Source organism: Vigna angularis, chromosome 10 (assembly GCF_016808095.1).
Source record: "Vigna angularis cultivar LongXiaoDou No.4 chromosome 10, ASM1680809v1, whole genome shotgun sequence".
In the NCBI taxonomy this organism is placed as follows: Eukaryota; Viridiplantae; Streptophyta; class Magnoliopsida; order Fabales; family Fabaceae; genus Vigna; species Vigna angularis.
The window spans coordinates 517573-536884 of NC_068979.1; the positions used below are offsets into that span (position 1 = coordinate 517573).

The 19312-nt window shown below is 33.3% G+C and overlaps 2 protein-coding genes and 1 long non-coding RNA gene across 3 annotated transcripts; 1 reads left to right on the plus strand and 2 right to left on the minus strand.

The window, feature by feature from the left end:
• Window positions 1–218: 218 nt before the first annotated feature.
• On the plus strand, window positions 219–8243 carry LOC108319963 (protein phosphatase 2C 70). The gene is made up of 12 exons (XM_017551282.2): window positions 219–447; window positions 600–981; window positions 1084–1259; window positions 1344–1502; window positions 2191–2334; window positions 2439–2500; window positions 6173–6308; window positions 6600–6694; window positions 7138–7253; window positions 7356–7485; window positions 7881–7935; window positions 8030–8243. The coding sequence occupies exons 1-12, from the start codon at window positions 316–318 to the stop codon at window positions 8186–8188; spliced, it is 1746 nt and encodes a 581-aa protein (XP_017406771.1). The 5' UTR covers window positions 219–315; the 3' UTR covers window positions 8189–8243.
• Window positions 8244–10746: 2503 nt separating this feature from the next.
• LOC108319937 (uncharacterized) lies at window positions 10747–15859 on the minus strand. The gene is made up of 6 exons (XR_008245648.1): window positions 15731–15859; window positions 15521–15582; window positions 11914–11982; window positions 11727–11771; window positions 11569–11636; window positions 10747–11024 (listed from the first exon to the last, which is right to left on the minus strand). It is a non-coding gene; the product is annotated as an uncharacterized LOC108319937 (long non-coding RNA).
• A 1023-nt stretch (window positions 15860–16882) lies between these two features.
• LOC108319923 (2-hydroxyisoflavanone dehydratase) lies at window positions 16883–18089 on the minus strand. Its single transcript, XM_017551241.2, has one exon. The coding sequence runs from the start codon at window positions 18005–18007 to the stop codon at window positions 17039–17041; it is 969 nt and encodes a 322-aa protein (XP_017406730.1). The 5' UTR covers window positions 18008–18089; the 3' UTR covers window positions 16883–17038.
• Window positions 18090–19312: the final 1223 nt, after the last annotated feature.

Genomic DNA, 19312 nt, shown 5'->3' on the forward strand with positions numbered 1-19312 from the left:
TAATGTAAAAAAGAAGTATTTCTTAGGAATTTATTTAAGGTTGCAGCAATCGTGATCCTGATGTGTCGTAATTTGTAATAACGATAATTACAAGAAGAAAGAAGTAGTATTTCTTAAGAATTTTATTTAATAATAAAAAGAAGTTGTAAGTTTTAAGAATTTAATTAACATTGGAACAATCATAATGCAGGTGTATCGTAATTTGTAAGATGAAGATTTAATTCGAAAAAAAAAAAGTGTGACCATTTCAAAGCGAGGTTCTCGCAAACCCAGACCCAATCTCTCTTGCGAAAGAGTAGAGAGAGAAGGAAGACGATGGGTACGATGCTACAAACCATTCTGACTGTGCTTCTTCTCCTTATGCTTCTTCTCATCATCATCTTCCTCTTCTTTCTGTTCAAACCATGGCGCTTCTTTTTCTCTCAGCGTTTCCTTTCTTCTATAAAGGTAGGTACTCCCTCCCACCAATACAATTCTTTTTTCTTTTTTTTTTCTTTTTTTTTCTTTCTATTTTCACCATTCGATTTTCTCTCCCTAATCGCAAACTCTGATTTCATTATTTACGATCTTTGAAATTTAATTGATCTTGCGAATCGAAGGGCGAGCTGGAGCACCCCCTTGTTACCGATGAAGAGGATGCAAATGCGTCGCCGTTAAATCAGATCAATGAATTGCCTCGAGATTATGATCTCGAGGGTGCATGTTATCCCACTGAAGCTCATTTTCGCTCTCCTCGGACCCATGGCCAAGGGCTTGTTCATAAGCAAAGGGTTCAAAACCTTTCTGTTCCACCTACTATACACCTGAGTGGTGATGCTTTGGTCGTGGATGTGATCTCTGATCCTTCCTCTGACGATGTTGATGTTGGTCAAACCCTTAGGCTTTCCACAGCTCAATTAGCACAGTTTCAAAAGCAGGGAACTCCCAATTTTCGAAATGATAGACTACAGGACTTAGTGCAATGGAATATCTCCGATCAAAGTAATTTCCCGAGTCTTTTTTATTTTGTTTCTGTTATGTATTTGCATTTTCTTTACGTGCTAAACATGTCAACATAATGACATCCTTTTCTTAGAAGTGCAGGAAGTTGTCTCACTCTGGAGGTTATCAGTGGCCCTTCTCGAGGACTTCGTTGTTCTGTACAGTCGATCAATTCCTCTCGTCTACCGCTAACCATGGGAAGAGTCTCTCCGAGTGATTTGTTGATAAAAGATTCAGAAGTGTCAGGAAAGCACGCTATGATAAAATGGAATTTGGATGTAAACTCTGTGTGCTCTTGGACTTGCAATTGGATTTTTAATATGTATGGTGTGTGGTAACTATTCTTATAATTGATCTTTCAGAAAATGAAATGGGAGTTGGTGGACATGGGTAGTCTGAATGGAACACTATTGAACTCTAAGCCAATCAACCACCCAGACACTGAAAGTAGGAATTGGGGAAATCCAATGAGTCTTGCTAATGGAGATATCATAACACTTGGGACAACATCAAAAGTAATGGTGAGTATTAGGAGTGATCTCAGTTAAAATGGCTACCAGTGTTTTAGGTTTTGGCTTCTGATTGTCATAGATGCGAAGCTTATACCTGTATGCATGATATTAGCTGAAGAGACCGTCTGCAGTATATGCCGGTTGAATAATTTTTAGTGGCTAAATCATTATTATATAATTTTCTGCTTTCCTTTATACTCCAAGAAGGCTTTTACTTTGAATTTATTGTTTAGAAATTTATTTGAATGTCAACTCCTGTCCTGTTTTTCATGCTTGCAATATAGTTTTATTGATATAAAATAAAATGCGACTGTTTCTGTCGAGCTAGTGTGACTAGAAGTTACATATCGAAAATTATATTTTAACTAGATTGAGTTAAGATTATAGCTTTTGTTCTTTCGATGATCAATTTTCTCCCTTGTGTGAGATAGGAAATGTGTCTTCTACAACTAAGGAGTAAATGCGATTATTTTGTGTTCACTCAGTAAAAGAAAGTTCTCCACATGCCTTTTCCAAAGTCTTTTGTATTTAAATTTTAAGTGATTAAGTTATTTTTGTCTGTTTTTCAAAATACCTTTTACTATAAAATGGTATACTTGAAGTGAGTATGCTGGCGTTGCATTTTTTTAATGCTATTGTAGAATTCTTGTGTAAAAAAAACTCTATGTAATTCTCTGTGATTTAATATATATGGCAGGTCCATATTACATCCCAAACTCAGCATCACATTCCCTTTGGAGTTGGCATGGCATCAGATCCAATGGCTATGCGTAGAGGAGGAAAAAGGTTTCCCATGGAAGATGTTTGCTATTATCAATGGCCTCTACCTGGGCTGAATCAGGTTTTTGGATTTATTCGTAGAACTTCTTAGCGAAGGTCTCTCTTCTGTTGCTTTGTTTCTCACTTACCAGAGGAACCTAACCCACCTCTAATCCTTATTTCCAGTTTGGACTTTTTGGCGTTTGTGATGGTCATGGTGGAGATGGGGCTGCCAAATCTGCTAGCAAGTTAGTACTTTTTTACTTTGATTGGCTATGCTATTTGGTTGCCATTTTTATGAAACTTTATGTTAATGCTTGCATATTCCGTACTTCTCACTCTCTCTCTCTCTCTCTCTCTTTTATTTTTTATTTTTTACTGTGGATAGGGTACTTGATAAATAGAAATAATTATAATTATTCAATCTTTTCAAGCTGTGGTTATTTATTGTTGTCAAGTTAGATCTCCGTGATCCAGTAATGTGCATATTAGTGCTATCTTTGAACATCTTCTGCAAATTGTTGTATAATATGTGATATGTCCCATTTATTTCAACTTTCTCCTTCATCCTTTGGTAGCTTAAATATGTTTATAGTATGGGTTTTTGTTCTTTTAGTGACTTCTCACACTGTAATTGATCAAACCATTAATTTATGTAATAGATTGAATTGACTTGCCCACAGATAGAATATTTAGAAAATAAAAGTATCATTATTGTATCTAGACTATCTTGGATGATCTCATAGGCATACTTATCCATCTTGGAACTAACTCTGAAAATGCTAGTGGAAAGCAGGATGATTGTTATTTCAAATATTATGATATTAACTATATAATTTGTACTACTCATTTAAATTAATGAAAATTTGACAATTAAAGAAAGTCGTGATAAATAATACGTGATAATTTACATGCCCAGTGACCATCATTCTAGGAGCAATATCGACATAGTAATGAAGTAAAAAATGAATGAATATGGTGACGTCAATAGAAAAGGAGCAAAACAAATTTGACCAAAATTACCAGAAAGGGAACTAGGCAGTCTAAAAGAAGAAAAAATAATGGAACATGACGAAAATAAAACAGCCCTGTTTAGGTTTTCAAACTGTATTACATTTCTAAAGCAAAAGTAAATTTACACACACCATCACCCTTGTTCTAGGAGCAATGTAAACGTAGTAATGAAGTTAGAAAATGAGTGAATATTGTGGCATAACCAGAAATAGAGCCAAAAATATTTGATAAAAAGGGAGCAGAATGTGAACTAAGCAATCTAAAAGTAGAAGAAAGAACGAGACATGACAAAAATAAAATAGTCCTGTTATGACTTTCAAATTCTATTACATTTGTAAAGCAAAAGTGCTTTAGAAAATGAGGGAGAAATCATAATGTTATCTTGTTATCTAAAATAAATCCTAAACAACATTACACAGGTCAAAACTGGGGTTTTGAATCCTATATTATAATTTTGGCTGCAATGGAGGTATAGAAAACCGTTATGCTATTTGAATGTAGTAGGTAAGGTTGCTACTCTGCCATAGTGCAGTATTGCAGTTATCTTTCCTGCTTCCATCTCCTTCTTGCACCTTGATGCAGCCAGTCTAGTGTTAAAAACCTCTACTATCTTTCTTCCTGCTCCTACAAATGGTTCTCAATGCTGCGTTTGGGTTTTGACCTGCTCTTGTTCAATCCACTCAGTTGCTGTGTTTTATGATCTGTTCCGGCTTTCTCTTTACCTTTTATCCTCTTGCGTGTTTGTCTTCTTGCAACTTTAGGTTCCTTTTAAATCCTTGCCTTTCCTCTTGTCTTTTTGGTATTATTTTTGGTTTCACAATGCCAGCAAGGAATGAGAATGCTAGAGTAACATCTGTCTTTGCTAACAATCAGACCAGAAGTCCTAGATGACCTGACTTTATCCCTAGTGTTGCTTGCTACTACCACTGTATTACAGTTACAGTCTTATCTTACTTTCTACTATGAATGTATTTCATTGTAATAACCTTAAAATTTAGTAAGCTTTAACTTCAGGGGCAGTGTTAAAATTTCTAGAGAATATTTGAGAATAATGTTATTGTATAATAGAATATTCTTAATTATTTTACAGTCTTGTGAACTTGGTTTCCCGTAATTTGTATTGCTAGGGGCGTAATACAGTTCTATTTTTCACATTGACTAAACAACTCAAGCTTTAGGAATGGTTAGTTTATGTAGTATCGGAGACCAAGTGATCTTTTTTGTTCCTATTCTTGTAAACATAACAGTTAATTCAGCATCAGTTGGCCCTTTGTATTATTATTCATGCTGTAAGTCCAAAAAAATTCACATTAAGGAGGGTGTTTTAGGTATAAGTACATTCCTGAGTGTTTTTGCGCCTTCCCTGCTTAAACCCCTAGTTTCACCAAATGCACTGTCCATTGGTTGTTTGCTTGCCATCATCTGAAATTTTGCATCTCCAACACTCCTGGCCAGTAAAGTGATTTTCATTTCTTTTTAATCTATCCTGAACCAATAATGTAATGAGCTCTTATTGTGCCTTAGTTATGAATTTTTATCCTACTCTAATTTGTACGAAAGTATGTTTTTAGCCCATTAAAATATGTAGATAATAAGTATACGAATATAAGTTTGATGAAACACAACAATTTCCTCAGCCATCCATGCATATGTTCTGAAGTAATTCTGAACCTGTCTGGATGGATGCCACCGACTACATTTCTGATAGGTTACTCTTCTGTGGTATTATTATGATTATTTGGTTATAAATAATCCTGGTAATACTAAATATATAATATGATTTCTGAATCTGAAGAATCTTGCTACTTGCTAAGTGAAATTAGAAATAGTTAAAGGAGTAATTTAATAAATAGTAGTTTTTTCTACTGATGTTTGTTTATAAAGTGGTTATTAAGTTGTTTGTTAATTAGTTACTTTTCCCTCATGTTTTAACACCTTAGACAACATGTTAGTCATTGGTGGTAGAGGATTCATCAACAGGATCTGTGATTTAATCAATATTAAAATTTTCATTTAATCCATCAAGAAAACGCATCACACAATGTTACTCTTTCTAAAGTTTAACAGGTAAAGAGCTACAATGATTAAGTTCTTCCCAAAAAGCCTTTAGCTCATTAAAGAAATCAATAACAGAAATATTGTTTTGTTTAATCAAATGTAATTTCAGTTGGGTCTCAAATTCTAACCAAATCTGCATGCGAAATTTTTTCCCTCAAATCACTCCAAAAATTGGATGCTAGTACAAGGTAAACAATGTTTTTCAAAATTGAATTCAATATCCAAGGAAACTAAATTATTGCATCATTCCCAAGTTTCCTAGCTGAGAACCTATCAGATTTCCCGGTGCGCTCCCATTTATGAATCTCTTCTCTTTGAAATCCAAGTGCCTTGCATTGTTCAAGCCCACTTATGATAGTTAGCACCAGTTACCAGAAAGGAGAAAGGGCAGCGACAGAACTATCATTTGGATGGATGAAGGGCTTAAGGAATCTTGTGCAAGATTAACTGGAATTATTACCTGAATTCCTCGGACCTTTATTGTTAACTCCTCAAGCCATGGTCAAAGAAGCATGTGCGGCAGAGCTCCAAATGGAGCTCTGATAACATTTGACATTTAAGAAAAGAATATTGAGAAAGCTTTAAAAAAATTATTGCAATCTGAGTCTGATAAATTATTCTAACTGTTTATATTAATGCAGTACATGAGGGAAAAGTAGCTAACAACTCAATAACCTCTTTATAAACTAGCAATCATTAGTGAATAACAAACTAACTAATAGACGCCTCTCTCTGCTTCTTGTATTATGTAATAGCAATAACCTTCTGTGCATATATTAGTTATTTATCCAAGGTTTTACTTTTCTTAATGTGCAAAATACTACTAATTTTTTGTATTTCTTTTTCAGACTTTTTCCTGAGGTAATTGCTAGTATATTATCGGATTCATCAAGGAGGGAGAGAGTTTTGTCACTCGGTGATGCTTCAGATGTTCTTCGAGATGCATTTTCTCAAACGGAAGATCATATGAATCACCATTATGAGGTATTATGTGCTACCCTCTTGATGTTGTTTAGCGTATCCCCAGGACATATACATGATTTTTTTTTGTTGTAAATTTTATATTTATGGTTTGCATATTAAATAGATTGTACATCTCCTAGTAGTGGAGTTTTTTTTATACAATGATCCAATCACAAATTTGTTTTCTTTTATAATAACCATGTTTAAAGTAAAACCCATGGTTATTTTTTATTGGTTGGTATTGTAAAAATTTGACTACAACAATATATGCTAATCAAACTTCTGTATGCTTTATTAACAAACTCTTTGCAGGGATGTACAGCAACAGTGCTTCTGGTGTGGACTGATGGTGAAGAAAATTTCTTTGCACAATGTGCTAATGTGGGGGACTCCACCTGTATTATGAGGTTTGTTTATCTAATCAACTGGAATGCTTTGGTAGCTTGTTTAAATTTTGAATGGGTCAAGGGTAGGAAAAATGACAACCAGGCTATCAGAAAACTAATGGTTATAATGGTTTATACTAGTTTCACTTCACTTTTCTTGTTATGTTAAGATGCATGTGATCTATAATTTATTGATAGATAATATTTTTACGCAAGAAAATCATGGCATTATTAGTTCTGGAACCTTTGAAGTGGTTGGTAGCTCTGCAGTTTTGTCTATTTGAAAGTTTTCACTGGTATTAACTTAATGCAACAGTTGCAGTACTAATAGATGCCTTTTCATATCTGAGTGACTAAGTAATGTTTTAGCTATAGATTTTGAACTTTTGATTTTCTTGACTTAAACATTCTAGAATTCTTGTGGTTACACTTTTATGAAATTCATAATGAATTATTTTTCCCAGTTTGAATGGGAAGCAAATCAAGATGACAGAAGATCACAAGATAACGAATTATTCAGAAAGACTCAGAATCGAAGAGACAGGCGAACCCTTAAAAGAAGGGGAAACACGTCTATATGGTATGTGATGGGAAAAAATTCACTGGAACAGATCAAATTTCATTTTCTTGAGTTACTATATTTGACTTGGCAATTGCGGATTCTGATTCTCACTTGATGCAGGTATAAATCTGGCAAGAATGCTTGGGGACAAATTCCTGAAACAGCAGGATACCCGGTTCAGTTCAGAACCTTACATAAGTGAAGTTGTGCACATTGATCAAGCAAGCAAAGCTTTTGCTATTCTAGCTAGGTGATATTGGTTCTGATGCATGTTTTTTGAATTTCTAGTGAAAAATATATCTTCTGTGTCATGGTTCAAGGTTCACCGTCTTTTTGGTGATGTTCCTTCTGGAAGGAAAAGGCTCTTCTAAAGTGAACAAGTAAATGTGATTCACCTTAGAACTATTGGTGGGTTAATATCACAATAGACTGTAAATTGAATTGATGGATACGCCATTACTCACTCACTTTTAGAGGAGCTTTTTATTCCTTTTTGACATAGTCAATAGAATGATTATTTGTTTAAATCCAAACAATTGTGATTTTTCTTTGAACAGTTTTGTCACCAGTTTAGTTGTTGAACATTCACATTTTTTTCTTTTGATCATGTTGAAAGTCTAACATTGGCATCTGCAAAATTTTCAGTGATGGGCTGTGGGATGTCATCAGCGTGAAGAAGGCAATACAGCTTGTGTTGCAGGTTTTGTGTAAAATAGCTTTTTGTTTCTAGCTTGTGGTATTACCCTTTTTTCATATCAATTTTCTCTTGACAGTTTGTTTTCTCACCTGCACAGATGAAGGAGAAATGTTATTCAGAGAGAGAGAATATAGCAGAAAAAGCTGCAAGCTTGTTGTTGAATGAGGCTAAAACGCTCAGAACAAAGGATAATACGTGTGTAATTTTCTTAGATTTTGATATCTTCAACAAATTCTCTTGTAAAGTTGAATCCTAGTATGAATTAGGAATAGTGTTACAGGAATATTAATACATATTTTTGTTCTCTCCAATTCTACCCTCTCTAGCTCAACTTACGGAATCGGAAAAAATGAAAATAAAACGAACGAAAACGCAATGGTAATCCCACATTACTTTCAACAGTCAAAGACTCAACTGGATTAATACCAGTGAATTTATATTAATGTTGAGAACGTAATCATATAAAAAACAAATTCGTAAATTTATAGACAATAGTGCAATTGTTGTGCTTCTTACAATTACTTAAATTTAGTTTATAAAAAATTAGATTTTTAGACGTATAACAAATTATAGAAATTTTCAATGTATAAATGCTCTTCTCTTTTTAATTTAATTTTTATAAGTATTAAATTTAAAATGAAAATGTTTAGTTCGGTTCTTTTAAATACTTTCCCGTTCAAAATTAAACGTCTTTTTTATTTACTTATGTACGATAAAATAGGATGTATATAAATAATAAGAAAATCTAGAATTTTACTTCTTATATTTTAATCTTAGATATAACCATTCAGTTGGTAAATTTAAATAGTTTCTATGTTTTAATAAATGTTTTATTTTAACTTAAAAATTCAGTTAAATTAAAATATAGAAATGAAGAGTTTGATAATGTTACGTCAAGTCGAGTTATTAAAACTTGGTGTTAGTTCTAATAAGTTTAATAGGTACACCAATTGATAAGCGATAAAGAGTGTAGTGAAATATGAGAAGGATAGAAAATAGACCAATTATGATCAATACTGCCTCCAATCACAGTGGAAGTGTGTGACCGTGAAGGACTTTGGAGAGTGAAAAGTTTGTATATTCGTATTAAAATTTAAAATTATGAAAATAGAACTAGTGTCATATATTTTTATTTGTAATAATTAGTCAACCAAATATTAATAAATGATAAATTATACTTTTTGCTAACTTTCTCTTTATAATTACTGTGACTTCTTCAATTTTGCTGGAATTTCAAAACTGAATACTTAACAATTTAATGAAGTTATTCACCCCCTTCATATACACACCACAAAACTTTGAGAATGGTACACAAAACGCTGAATCAGATGGATGTTTCTGCAAATATTGGTAAGAACAAAAAGTTAAAAAGGTTAAAAAGACACACACCACAGAAATGTAAAAGTGAAATACATTCATCATATTTGTCAATTCAGCCCAATTGCTTAAATAGGGAAGGACCAGCATGTAAGCAGGGTGTTTTATCATTCATAAAAACATCATATATATATATATATATATATATATATATATATATATATATATATATATATATATATATATATACTAAAAAGATTAAATATTTTAAAATTAAATTGTTATTTTTTAAAATTAAATTGATATTTTTGGAAGGAAGTGATCGTGACTAATAATACAATAGTTTAAGAGAAAACGAGCATTCATTGTTGGTTTAATTGTTTATTTAGTGTCTAAATTCACTTTTAAGTTTCAACTTTGTTCTCTGCTTAAAAAAGTTTCAACTTGTCTCTATTTGGTATAATTTGTACTGATCAAAGTTCATATGGGAGTTAATGATGTGCTGACACGAAAAGAAAATATATATAATTTCATTAATAACTTTTATAATGATATTATTAATATAAATATCTAGTTTCATTAGAAAAAAAATATGTTTTAAAGATATAATAGTAATTTAGTGAGATTCTAAATCAATGCTTTAGTAGCATTGCGCTTGTTATATGACCTTGAATGCCTTATTTTCGTTTTTCATGATCCATTTAGTTAATTCAACAAAATCTCTCTAGTTCGGTTGTTTTGTCATGAACTGTGTTTTATAGGTACCATTAAAAGTTATACAGAGATGTCTGGTGAGGGAGATGGAAAAGCTGAAAAAGAATTTGTCCGGTGGCACGTGTTGACTTGTCTCTTGACAACGGTCTTCTTTGCTCCTGTGTTCTCTTTCTCTCCCCACCATGTGTGAATTAGTACACTTGGCAAATATACACGGAAAATTCTCTCTCGAGTTCTGCATCTCCAAACATTACCTGTTCTAACCAATCTTCTCGTACATATGGATATCTCACTGAACATTTCTGGTATGGTTGGTTATAGATAAAATAAATCATTATCCTCCATCTCAACTATGAAAATATAGGAAAAGACAGTCAACCATTTAGCAATGATGCTGAAGGATGAGAACAAGCCAAGCATTATATATGACTATTTCATTGAAAATTGCATACAAATTTTATGTGCTTAGGCACTAAAGATGTGTTTCAAACGATTTTATGCTCACAGAATTTGTCTGCTTGGATCCTCAGACACATCTCATGCTATGTTTGATAGAGGTTATAGGGTGAGTATATATTGATATTAAGTGTATCATATGTCTTCTCTTTAGGGATGGACAAAGTGTACTAAACTGAATTGAAATATAAACAATTATAGTTAATTATAAAACAATTCAAGTAAACTGAACTCAACTAAAAAATAGTTAAAAAAAACTGAACTGAAATATATAACAAGGTTTCAACAATTAAAACCGGTGTATCTAATTACTTTTATTACCCACTATAAAACAGTTTTATCCTAATGTGGCTACCCCTATTAAACAGATTTGGATTAAATTCACTCCTTGAAACTAGATTTGAATAGCCTGGAATGGAGCAGTTTTTTCACCTGTTTTCATAAACCCAAAAAAGAACGCCTTGTGAATTCAGGGACAACGCCTAACAGGACAAAGGCTAAATTTCTAAATAAGAGTACTATTACGAAGTCTAACTCCAGTTTTTCTACTTCTGCAACATTCTCAGGGGACACAAATTCCAATTCCACACGAACACAACACAACACTGCATATCAATAATAACAAACTTGTCATACACTAAAAAACACAAGATAAAAAGTGAAACAAAAGTCAGTGCCTAGATAATGAAATCCTCAATCAGATGGATAATAGTAAGATCAACACGTCAAGGGATAAATTGAAACTAATTATTGTGTAAGACTTATTATTCCATGAATAAATTAAATGTTATGTATATATAATATGGAATATACATGAATTATTGATATAATTAGAACTATATACATCTTCTTAATCATTATACTTAGGTTTTTACACTTAAAAATAAAAGTCATCTCACTTAAAAAAAAATACAATAGCACAGCTTCTAGATAGTATTTATCATATCCCAAAATTTATTATCCTCAAGAACCAGGCTATACAATGTTTTACTTTCTTAGTCATTCTAGGACCACTTATATATCAGTTCTTGTAACTTACACGTGGTATAGTAATTATGCACATGTCATAGATTCAACTCATGTCATGTCATCATATAATATGTAAACAAGGAACAAATAGTGAAATGTATATATACAAAGCTAACTTACGTCAAGGATTTTTCTTTGAAAACTATGGGAGGAGCAACTGCAGCTAAGATACAGAATCCTAGGTGAAGCTGCAAGCACAAAGGGAAATGATAATAAGTGAATTATGTTGGAAATGTGAAGCAAAGCTTAAGTGCATAACAGCAAAACAGTCAATTTACCAGTAAAACAAGAAAAACCATCCAAAGTTCAAAGCACTGTTGGTCCTGCAAAAATAAAAATAGAACAAATTTCAAATCAAGAGTGTAACCAAATTAGAATGATCAGCAATACCCATTCATATTTTGTTCTAATGAGCAGGATCAAAAAATGCAGTTTCTCAAAAAATGCCAAATGCATCATTCATACCGAAAAGCAAGCAATCATACTTGAATCCGGCAATTCCGCAAGCAACATCCATCTCAAACAAATTCTAATCTGCATCAACATGCAATAAATTTGTTAATTCCAATGTTCACAAAAACCTTGCTCAATAAATCATTGCCTCCTTTGAGTCAGAATCAACAAGTTTTTAACTTCAATTTCTTGACCCGCAAAATCCCGAACTTCGGTAATCATAGGAAGAAAATCAATAAACATTGAGAATCATGCCTCACATGGTGCTGAGAATGCTAGGTCATCAGCCAAGTTGAAATCCAAAGAATTCAAATTTTCAAGTGAAATTTTGTGCATGGTATATACATAAATTGCGTTGGGTTTAATAATAGGCACCCCCAGTACATTATATATTGAAACAGCTCGATATAGTCTGTATGTACAGATTATGGTGTCTATATTTACCTCAAGTGTGAAGGGAATGATGGGTTGGGTTGTTCATATTGATTGTGCCATCGCTAAGTAAAGTGGTTGGCAAAGTTGCAGGATTTATTGAACTAGATGCTGAGTACTATTGCAGACTATGTGATAAGAGGACTGACACTTTCTTATGCTAATAATCTTTTACAAATGTGTAAATCTATGTATTTACATAATGAAATTCTGGGGGATATTTTAAATATTGGTACTCTTCTCTTGTGCCGTTCAGATAAATCCCTTACAAAGGAGCTGCTACATTATATTAAATTGACAGTGTCAAAGGTATTTTTAAATGATATTCTGATTATAAAATTAAAAACTATATTACTTTTTCTCTTGCCTATTTTGAAGGCTTATGATTTTAATACTTTTCATCAGCTCAAATCTAGAACTAATCTTGAAGATATTTGGAAAGATGGTAACACTTTTATAGCTCATTCTACGAGTAAATATCCTCTCCTATTATCTGTAGTTGTCTATTTGTACTATTTTTTGACTTCTACTAATACCATAGCATTGATTACATGTTTATGGAGGTTCAAAACTCGTGTCTGAATTTTTAAAAGACATAAGACAGAGAACGATCATTTATCATCTCTGTGCACCCTATTCAACATATTGAATATCATGTGTTTGTTGTTTATCAGATAATAGATAATAGCAGGATGTGATGAATCAATGAGGACCGTTTTCAAGTTAAGTTGGCTCGATCATTAAAACTTCAGTATGAGATAGAGAGGGTTATTCAGTATCTGATAAACAACAAACACATGATATTCAATATGTTGAATAGGGTGCACAAAGATGATAAATGGTCATTCTCTGTCTTATGTCTTTTAGAAATTCAGACACCTATGAGTTTTGAACCTCCATGAACATGTAATCAATGCTATGGTATTAGTAGCAGTAAAAAAAAAATAGTAAAAATAAACAAGTACAGATAATAGGAGACTAAATGAAAATAAATCATTATCCTCCATCTCAACTACATAGAGACTAAATGAAAATATAGGGAAAGACAATCAACCATTTAGCAATGATGCTGAAGGATGAGAACAAGCCAAACCAAGCATTATATATGACTATTTCATTGGGAATTGCATACAAATTTTATGTGCTTAGGCACTAAAGGTGTGTTGTGTAACATCCCAATATATATAGTGTAAACTATAATAAAGAGAAGCAACATGCATGATAAAGTAGTACAGTTATCCATCTAAAACATAAAGTGATATCTTTACAGTCATCCAAAAACAACTATAAATTTAAAACTTTATAAACAGACTGAAAACTATTCCAAAACTATACACAAGGCTCTAAAGAACAAAAGCACTACTCAGCAGCAGCATCACCTCCATCCAATGTTTGCTCCAAAGAGACCTCTTCCTCTGCTGCTCACATCCAAAGGATGGTCATCGCAGAAGAAGAACAACATAACATACAAAACATAAGCACAGAACAGGGTAACCTAGTTTAAACAAAGATTAATCATACAACAATTTATTAAACTTCATACAAGCATGTTATACATTCCCATCATTTAAACTCTTCATACACAACACCCACTGACTCAGACTGTCCGGACTTAGAATGATTGTCGAGCTATGGCGGGTCGTGCACTCGTGGTGGCTTCTACTGCTTTGCAAAGCCATTGCCAATGGGTTTCACCCTACCACACTCACGAGGTTAGTCCGTTATCACTCACCTTGGACCATACTAGAAGCACCCAAGACTAGGACCTCCTGCTACTCCTCACGACATGGATCAATCTTCTCTACTTGAGAACGAAAGACCATTGGAGTTTCAGGATAACCCCCAAGACTAAGCTCCTACATCCATTCTAAACTTACTTGAATCTCAACTAGAGATTTCACTTTGAATCACAACATAGGGCACCACCATGTCTCCTCTCCTTGAGGATCATGGAATTACGTCCATAAACCACACTTGAACTTTACACTTTTGATTACAACATACCACAATCACCACAGATATTACATGATACAACTGCAACTTACTTCATACAACACTTATTGATGCATATCAAACAACATAAGAATACACAAGACTTGAACTATAACGTACCTCTCGCACAGCGCACACCTTTGCATAGCGAGACCATGAGCTTCTCGCACAGCGACCTAACTCGCCTTGCGAAAGCCCTAGACAGAGACCAACTATTCTCGATCTCTCGCATAGCGACTAAACTTGCTATGCGAATAAAATTGTAAAATACAACAGACCCCAACCCCTCGCATAGCGACCCAATTCGCTACGCAAGAACCTCATCCAGAGACTTGACCCCCCAAACACTCGCAGAGCGAGACCCACTCGCTGATCGAATAAAATGAATAATGGTTTCAGACCTCAACCAGTCGCATAGCGATTAGACTCGCTATGCGGATTGACAAACAGAGAGCAACCCTCTCAATTTACTCGCACAGCGCACCCATTTGCTATGCGGGTACATTGGCAGAGAGCACCTCGCCAAGGTAACTCGCTATGCGAATCCATTCGCACAGCGAGTCTGCATAATCTGCAGAACGAAATTCTGCAGAATTATACAACTCAACCACTCCTTACCAATTCCACTCAACTTGGCCAACTTCTAACACTCCTAATTCGATGTATATACTAAATTAGACTTGACTAAAGGATTCTAAACATTCCTAACACCAATCTAAAGTGTTTATGCACCAAACTCTACTCTAAAACCTCCAATTTATCAACTTAGAGACTCAAAACCAATTCTACCACTTTGAACCTGATTTTGACCATTATGATGACTCAAACCAGTCACATAGGACCTATCTACACTACCCTAGCAGTCACTAACAGCCCTTGACCACTACTACTCAAATTCACTATCTCACTTCCTCTAAAATACATTAAATCAGCCCAATTCACTTTACAATTTACTTTCTCATCCCCATAACAGATCTCATACAGCAACAACCTCCAATTTACACAATCACAGCACATAGATTCATCCAAACCAGTTCATCAACAACATATCACAGTTTCATAATTTCATCCTTTCAACACATTCAATTCACATTACTCTAGAACTAACAATTTAGTCTCAAGCAGTCAAATACTATCAAATTCAACACATATACACTTCATACCACAATTCAATACAGTGGCTAGCTCCCCTTACCTCAGAGACATAAAATCAGCTCACAGAAACGCTTCAACCGCGCAAGGAAACTCAACAGAAACCTACAACTCACCAATTGACGATAGAGAACCACACTTAGAACCTAAATTGGGGTAGAAATAGAAGAAATAACTACTAATCACATGCAACCCGAATTCATTGCATGCTCACAACTCAGAGAAGAACGGACAGAAAAGGGAGACAACTTACCAGCTGAAGAACGAGAAATTGATCGGTCAAACGCCAGGATCGCCTAGGCACTTCCTGATCGTCGAATAGAAAACTCAGCAGAGAGAATTTGTAGAGAGAAGTCAGAGAACTCTGAGGAATAGAGTTTTAGAGAGATGAAGTGTTCTTAGAATAATGAGAAGTGTTTATAAAATTTCATTTTATATTATCAGATTATTTTAAAGTAAAATAATCTATCTCATTATTCTAATACATCAATTTGCTCTATAACACTCTATTTTTCAGGTCTTTACATGTTGCAAACGATTTATGCTCACAGAATTTGTCTGCTTGGATCCTCACACACATTTCATGCTATAAAAATAAAATAAACATAAAATAAAATAAAATGAAATTCAATAAAAAAAATAAAAATAATAACCGAATAAGTTAATAAATAAAAATAAACATAAAAATGCAAAATAAAAGAAAAAAAATTAAAAGAAAAAAAGACTTTTTTTTTCTTATTTATGTATTTGACAATATTTTATAACTATAATATCTTTTTAAATGATTCAGAACTAAACTCCTACGTCTTTGCATAATTGATTTCTTTTGAATTTGTATGAAAACTACGACTTGTATATAAACGTAATTTTAATATTTTTTCCCATTCCGGTAATAAGACAATTAGATTTGTCTATAAATGAAAAAAAACCTATAGTTTGGAAAAGATGTTAGATATATATGTTTTTAATAAGTGAATGGTTTGTAATTAAATGAAACCAGCTGAAATTAAGAAAAATGTTTCTTTAACTTTGACTTCCTTTGTATATAAACTATATGAACATAAAAAATTCTCTCTTTGCTTTTTTTTTTTTTTCTAATTAACGATAGAGAATAAAAAAGTAGCAGACACATGACCTGGTGTGAAAAAAAAATATGACTGATAAATTTTTTCTATTTTTTATATTAAGGAATAGGGTTTGATACTGGAATCTTTCTTTTTCAATTAATATAATTTCCTGAAAGTGGATTCTTAAAATTATTGTTAAAAAAATTAAAGAAACGTTGATTATTATTAATTAAAAATAAATTTACATAGTCTCTGGCAGAACTGAAAAAAAAAAAGGCTAACCTTAATATTCAGAGCCAATAAATTTTAATAAAAACATCAACTTCTCTTACGGACTGCTACTCTCAATAAATTTCATTTTTGTATTGCATATTGACCACAAAACAATAAATTGAACACAACTTCTGTTCTTATTGAGATAAAACAAAGGCAATAAAATCTCTCAAATATTATTGTCTTAACTCGATGATAAGAAAGTGGAAATAAAATAACATTCAGAGCAGAAACGAAGCCAAGTGTTTGATCATGGCTTTAGCTCTATCAGTTTCAGGCTTGAAGAGTTGGAAAGCATGTTCTTCATCGCCAGCATCAAACAATTCAACTTCTCCCTGCCATCCACTTTCCTTTATGGTGTCGTGGTACAAAATATTTCTGTCTCTGAACTCGTCTTTTCCGGTGATGGTGATCAGAATCTTAGAACACGCAAGTGTGGCCAAAGAGGGTGCCCCAGTGACACAAGGGTTGATCCAGGGATTATCGATTCCAGCAGGAGCATCAGGGCACGCCAAGCTCCAAACTTTCATGGCCAAACTCTGCTCGTGCCCTTCGACAGGCTCCGACCCAATTGGCTTTGAGCCCCAGAAAAAGGGAGAGCTCAGCACTGCACCGAATATCTTGAGATCCCCATGCAGAGACTCCTCCCCTGCACGAAGAAGCAAGTTGTGTGCGATGTTAGCACCGCTGGTTTCGCCTCCTACGTAGAGTTTGTTGAAATCGGCGTAGTGGAGTACCCATGGCTCGGGGTTGGCGGCGGTATTGGTGGCGTGGGAAGCGATCCACTGGAGAGTGGTCCAGCCATCTTGGTAGGCTGCAGGAAGAGGGTGGTGCGGCAGGAGTCTGAAGTCAACGGAGATGGCGATTACGTTGGCTTGGGAGACTAAGATGTTGAGATAGCGATGGACGAAAAAGGAGAAAGCCGATTCAACGCAGAAGGCGCCGCCGTGGAAGTAGACAAAGATGGGAAGTTTGTGGGAGGGATTGTTGTGGTTTTTGGGAAGGAAAACGCGAGCAGAGACCAAAGGGTTGTCTGCTATTACTATGTCTTTTGATGAGACTCCAGTTTCAGGGTCTTCGAGGGAGGCTGGGACGTTTGGAGAGCTCAGAAGACGATCCACCGTGCCATCTTTGTACACTCGAATGAGAGGGAGAAGCTCCATCACTATCTCCTTTTCCTCCTTCGCCATTGAAGCAAAAACAGAAAAGTTCAGAAAAAACAGAGAGAAGTTCAGGAAAAACAGAGAGATGCAGAGAAGAGAGGTGTCAAATTTCCTTAAGTAGTGGAACATGAGAATGATGGTCAAAGTTGATGTCTTTATTAATACTAATAATATCAAGATCTGATAACAATTATTCATCTCTTACACGTTACCTCAATAATTAAGAATAATTGTTAGTATTTTAATTTTCGATAAATAATATTAATTTTGTACACTAAAGATGAAATATGTACTTCAGAAGAGCTATTTAAATTAATATTTTTTTAATCAAAATTTAATATTAATTTTGGGCACTCAAGATGAAACATGTGATTGTAGGATATTATAATAATTTATAATAAGTTTAAGTTTAACACAAACTTCAAATGATGTAAGGTAGGTGTGACTGAGCTAAACCTACCAAAAGACAAACACATGCAGTCAAACATGTCAACCCACCAACTAAAGCAAACTTGTAACTTCGCGGAACTCTATCTATTCTTAGAACACCTATTTTTGCTCAATTTTTTTTTTTTTTGAGGTTTTAATTTTAGCAGGTAATTCTTATGATGATATTTTTCTTACTTTTACTATGTATTATATACAATTTAAAAAATTCTTATATTTGTATAGTAAATTTTCGAAATTTGAAATGTTATTTTATCAAAAAGTTTATGTTGCCTTCTTTATAATGGTTTTTACAATGTCGTTGAAGTGTAATGTTTATGAAATTGTTGTAATTTGATTTTTTTAGGAAAATTGATTTTTTTTTTAGAAGGGATAATGATAATAAAAAAATTATGATATTAGGATGCTTAAACGTATTTTGTGTACTTCCAACTAGTTTAATGATTCCTGAAAAAGTTTTTCTATGTACTCTCCCCTTATTGTTTTTAATTTCATCATGGTTTAAATTTTAATAATTTTTATTAGAAATTTAATCAGAATGGTTTTTACTTTAAACAATTCTACCTTGACTATTTAGTCTTTTTATAAAATTGTAATCTCAAGTACCATTTTAGTTAACTGATGGGTTGATCATCCGATCAACAAGTTAATCGGACAAGACATATCTTAAAAGATATATTTTAGATTATATATCTGAAAATATAATTTTAGATTAAAAGATACATTTTAGATAATTCAATTTGAGATATATTTAAAAAATATATTTTATATTATACAAATTTAAAATATATTTTTGAATATAATAATATGTTTCAAATTATATAAACTATAATCTATTTTTCAAACTTATTTTGAATTATGTACTTTGAAATGTATTTTTAAAAA

Coding starts and splice junctions, on each gene's coding strand:
- LOC108319963 (XM_017551282.2), top strand. CDS start 316: ATGGGTACGATGCTACAAACCATTCTGACTGTGCTTCTTCTCCTTATG. Junction 6,309..6,599: donor ATATGAATCACCATTATGAG/GTATTATGTGCT, acceptor AACTCTTTGCAG/GGATGTACAGCAACAGTGCT. Junction 6,695..7,137: donor GACTCCACCTGTATTATGAG/GTTTGTTTATCT, acceptor TATTTTTCCCAG/TTTGAATGGGAAGCAAATCA.
- LOC108319923 (XM_017551241.2), bottom strand. CDS start 18,007: ATGGCGAAGGAGGAAAAGGAGATAGTGATGGAGCTTCTCCCTCTCATT.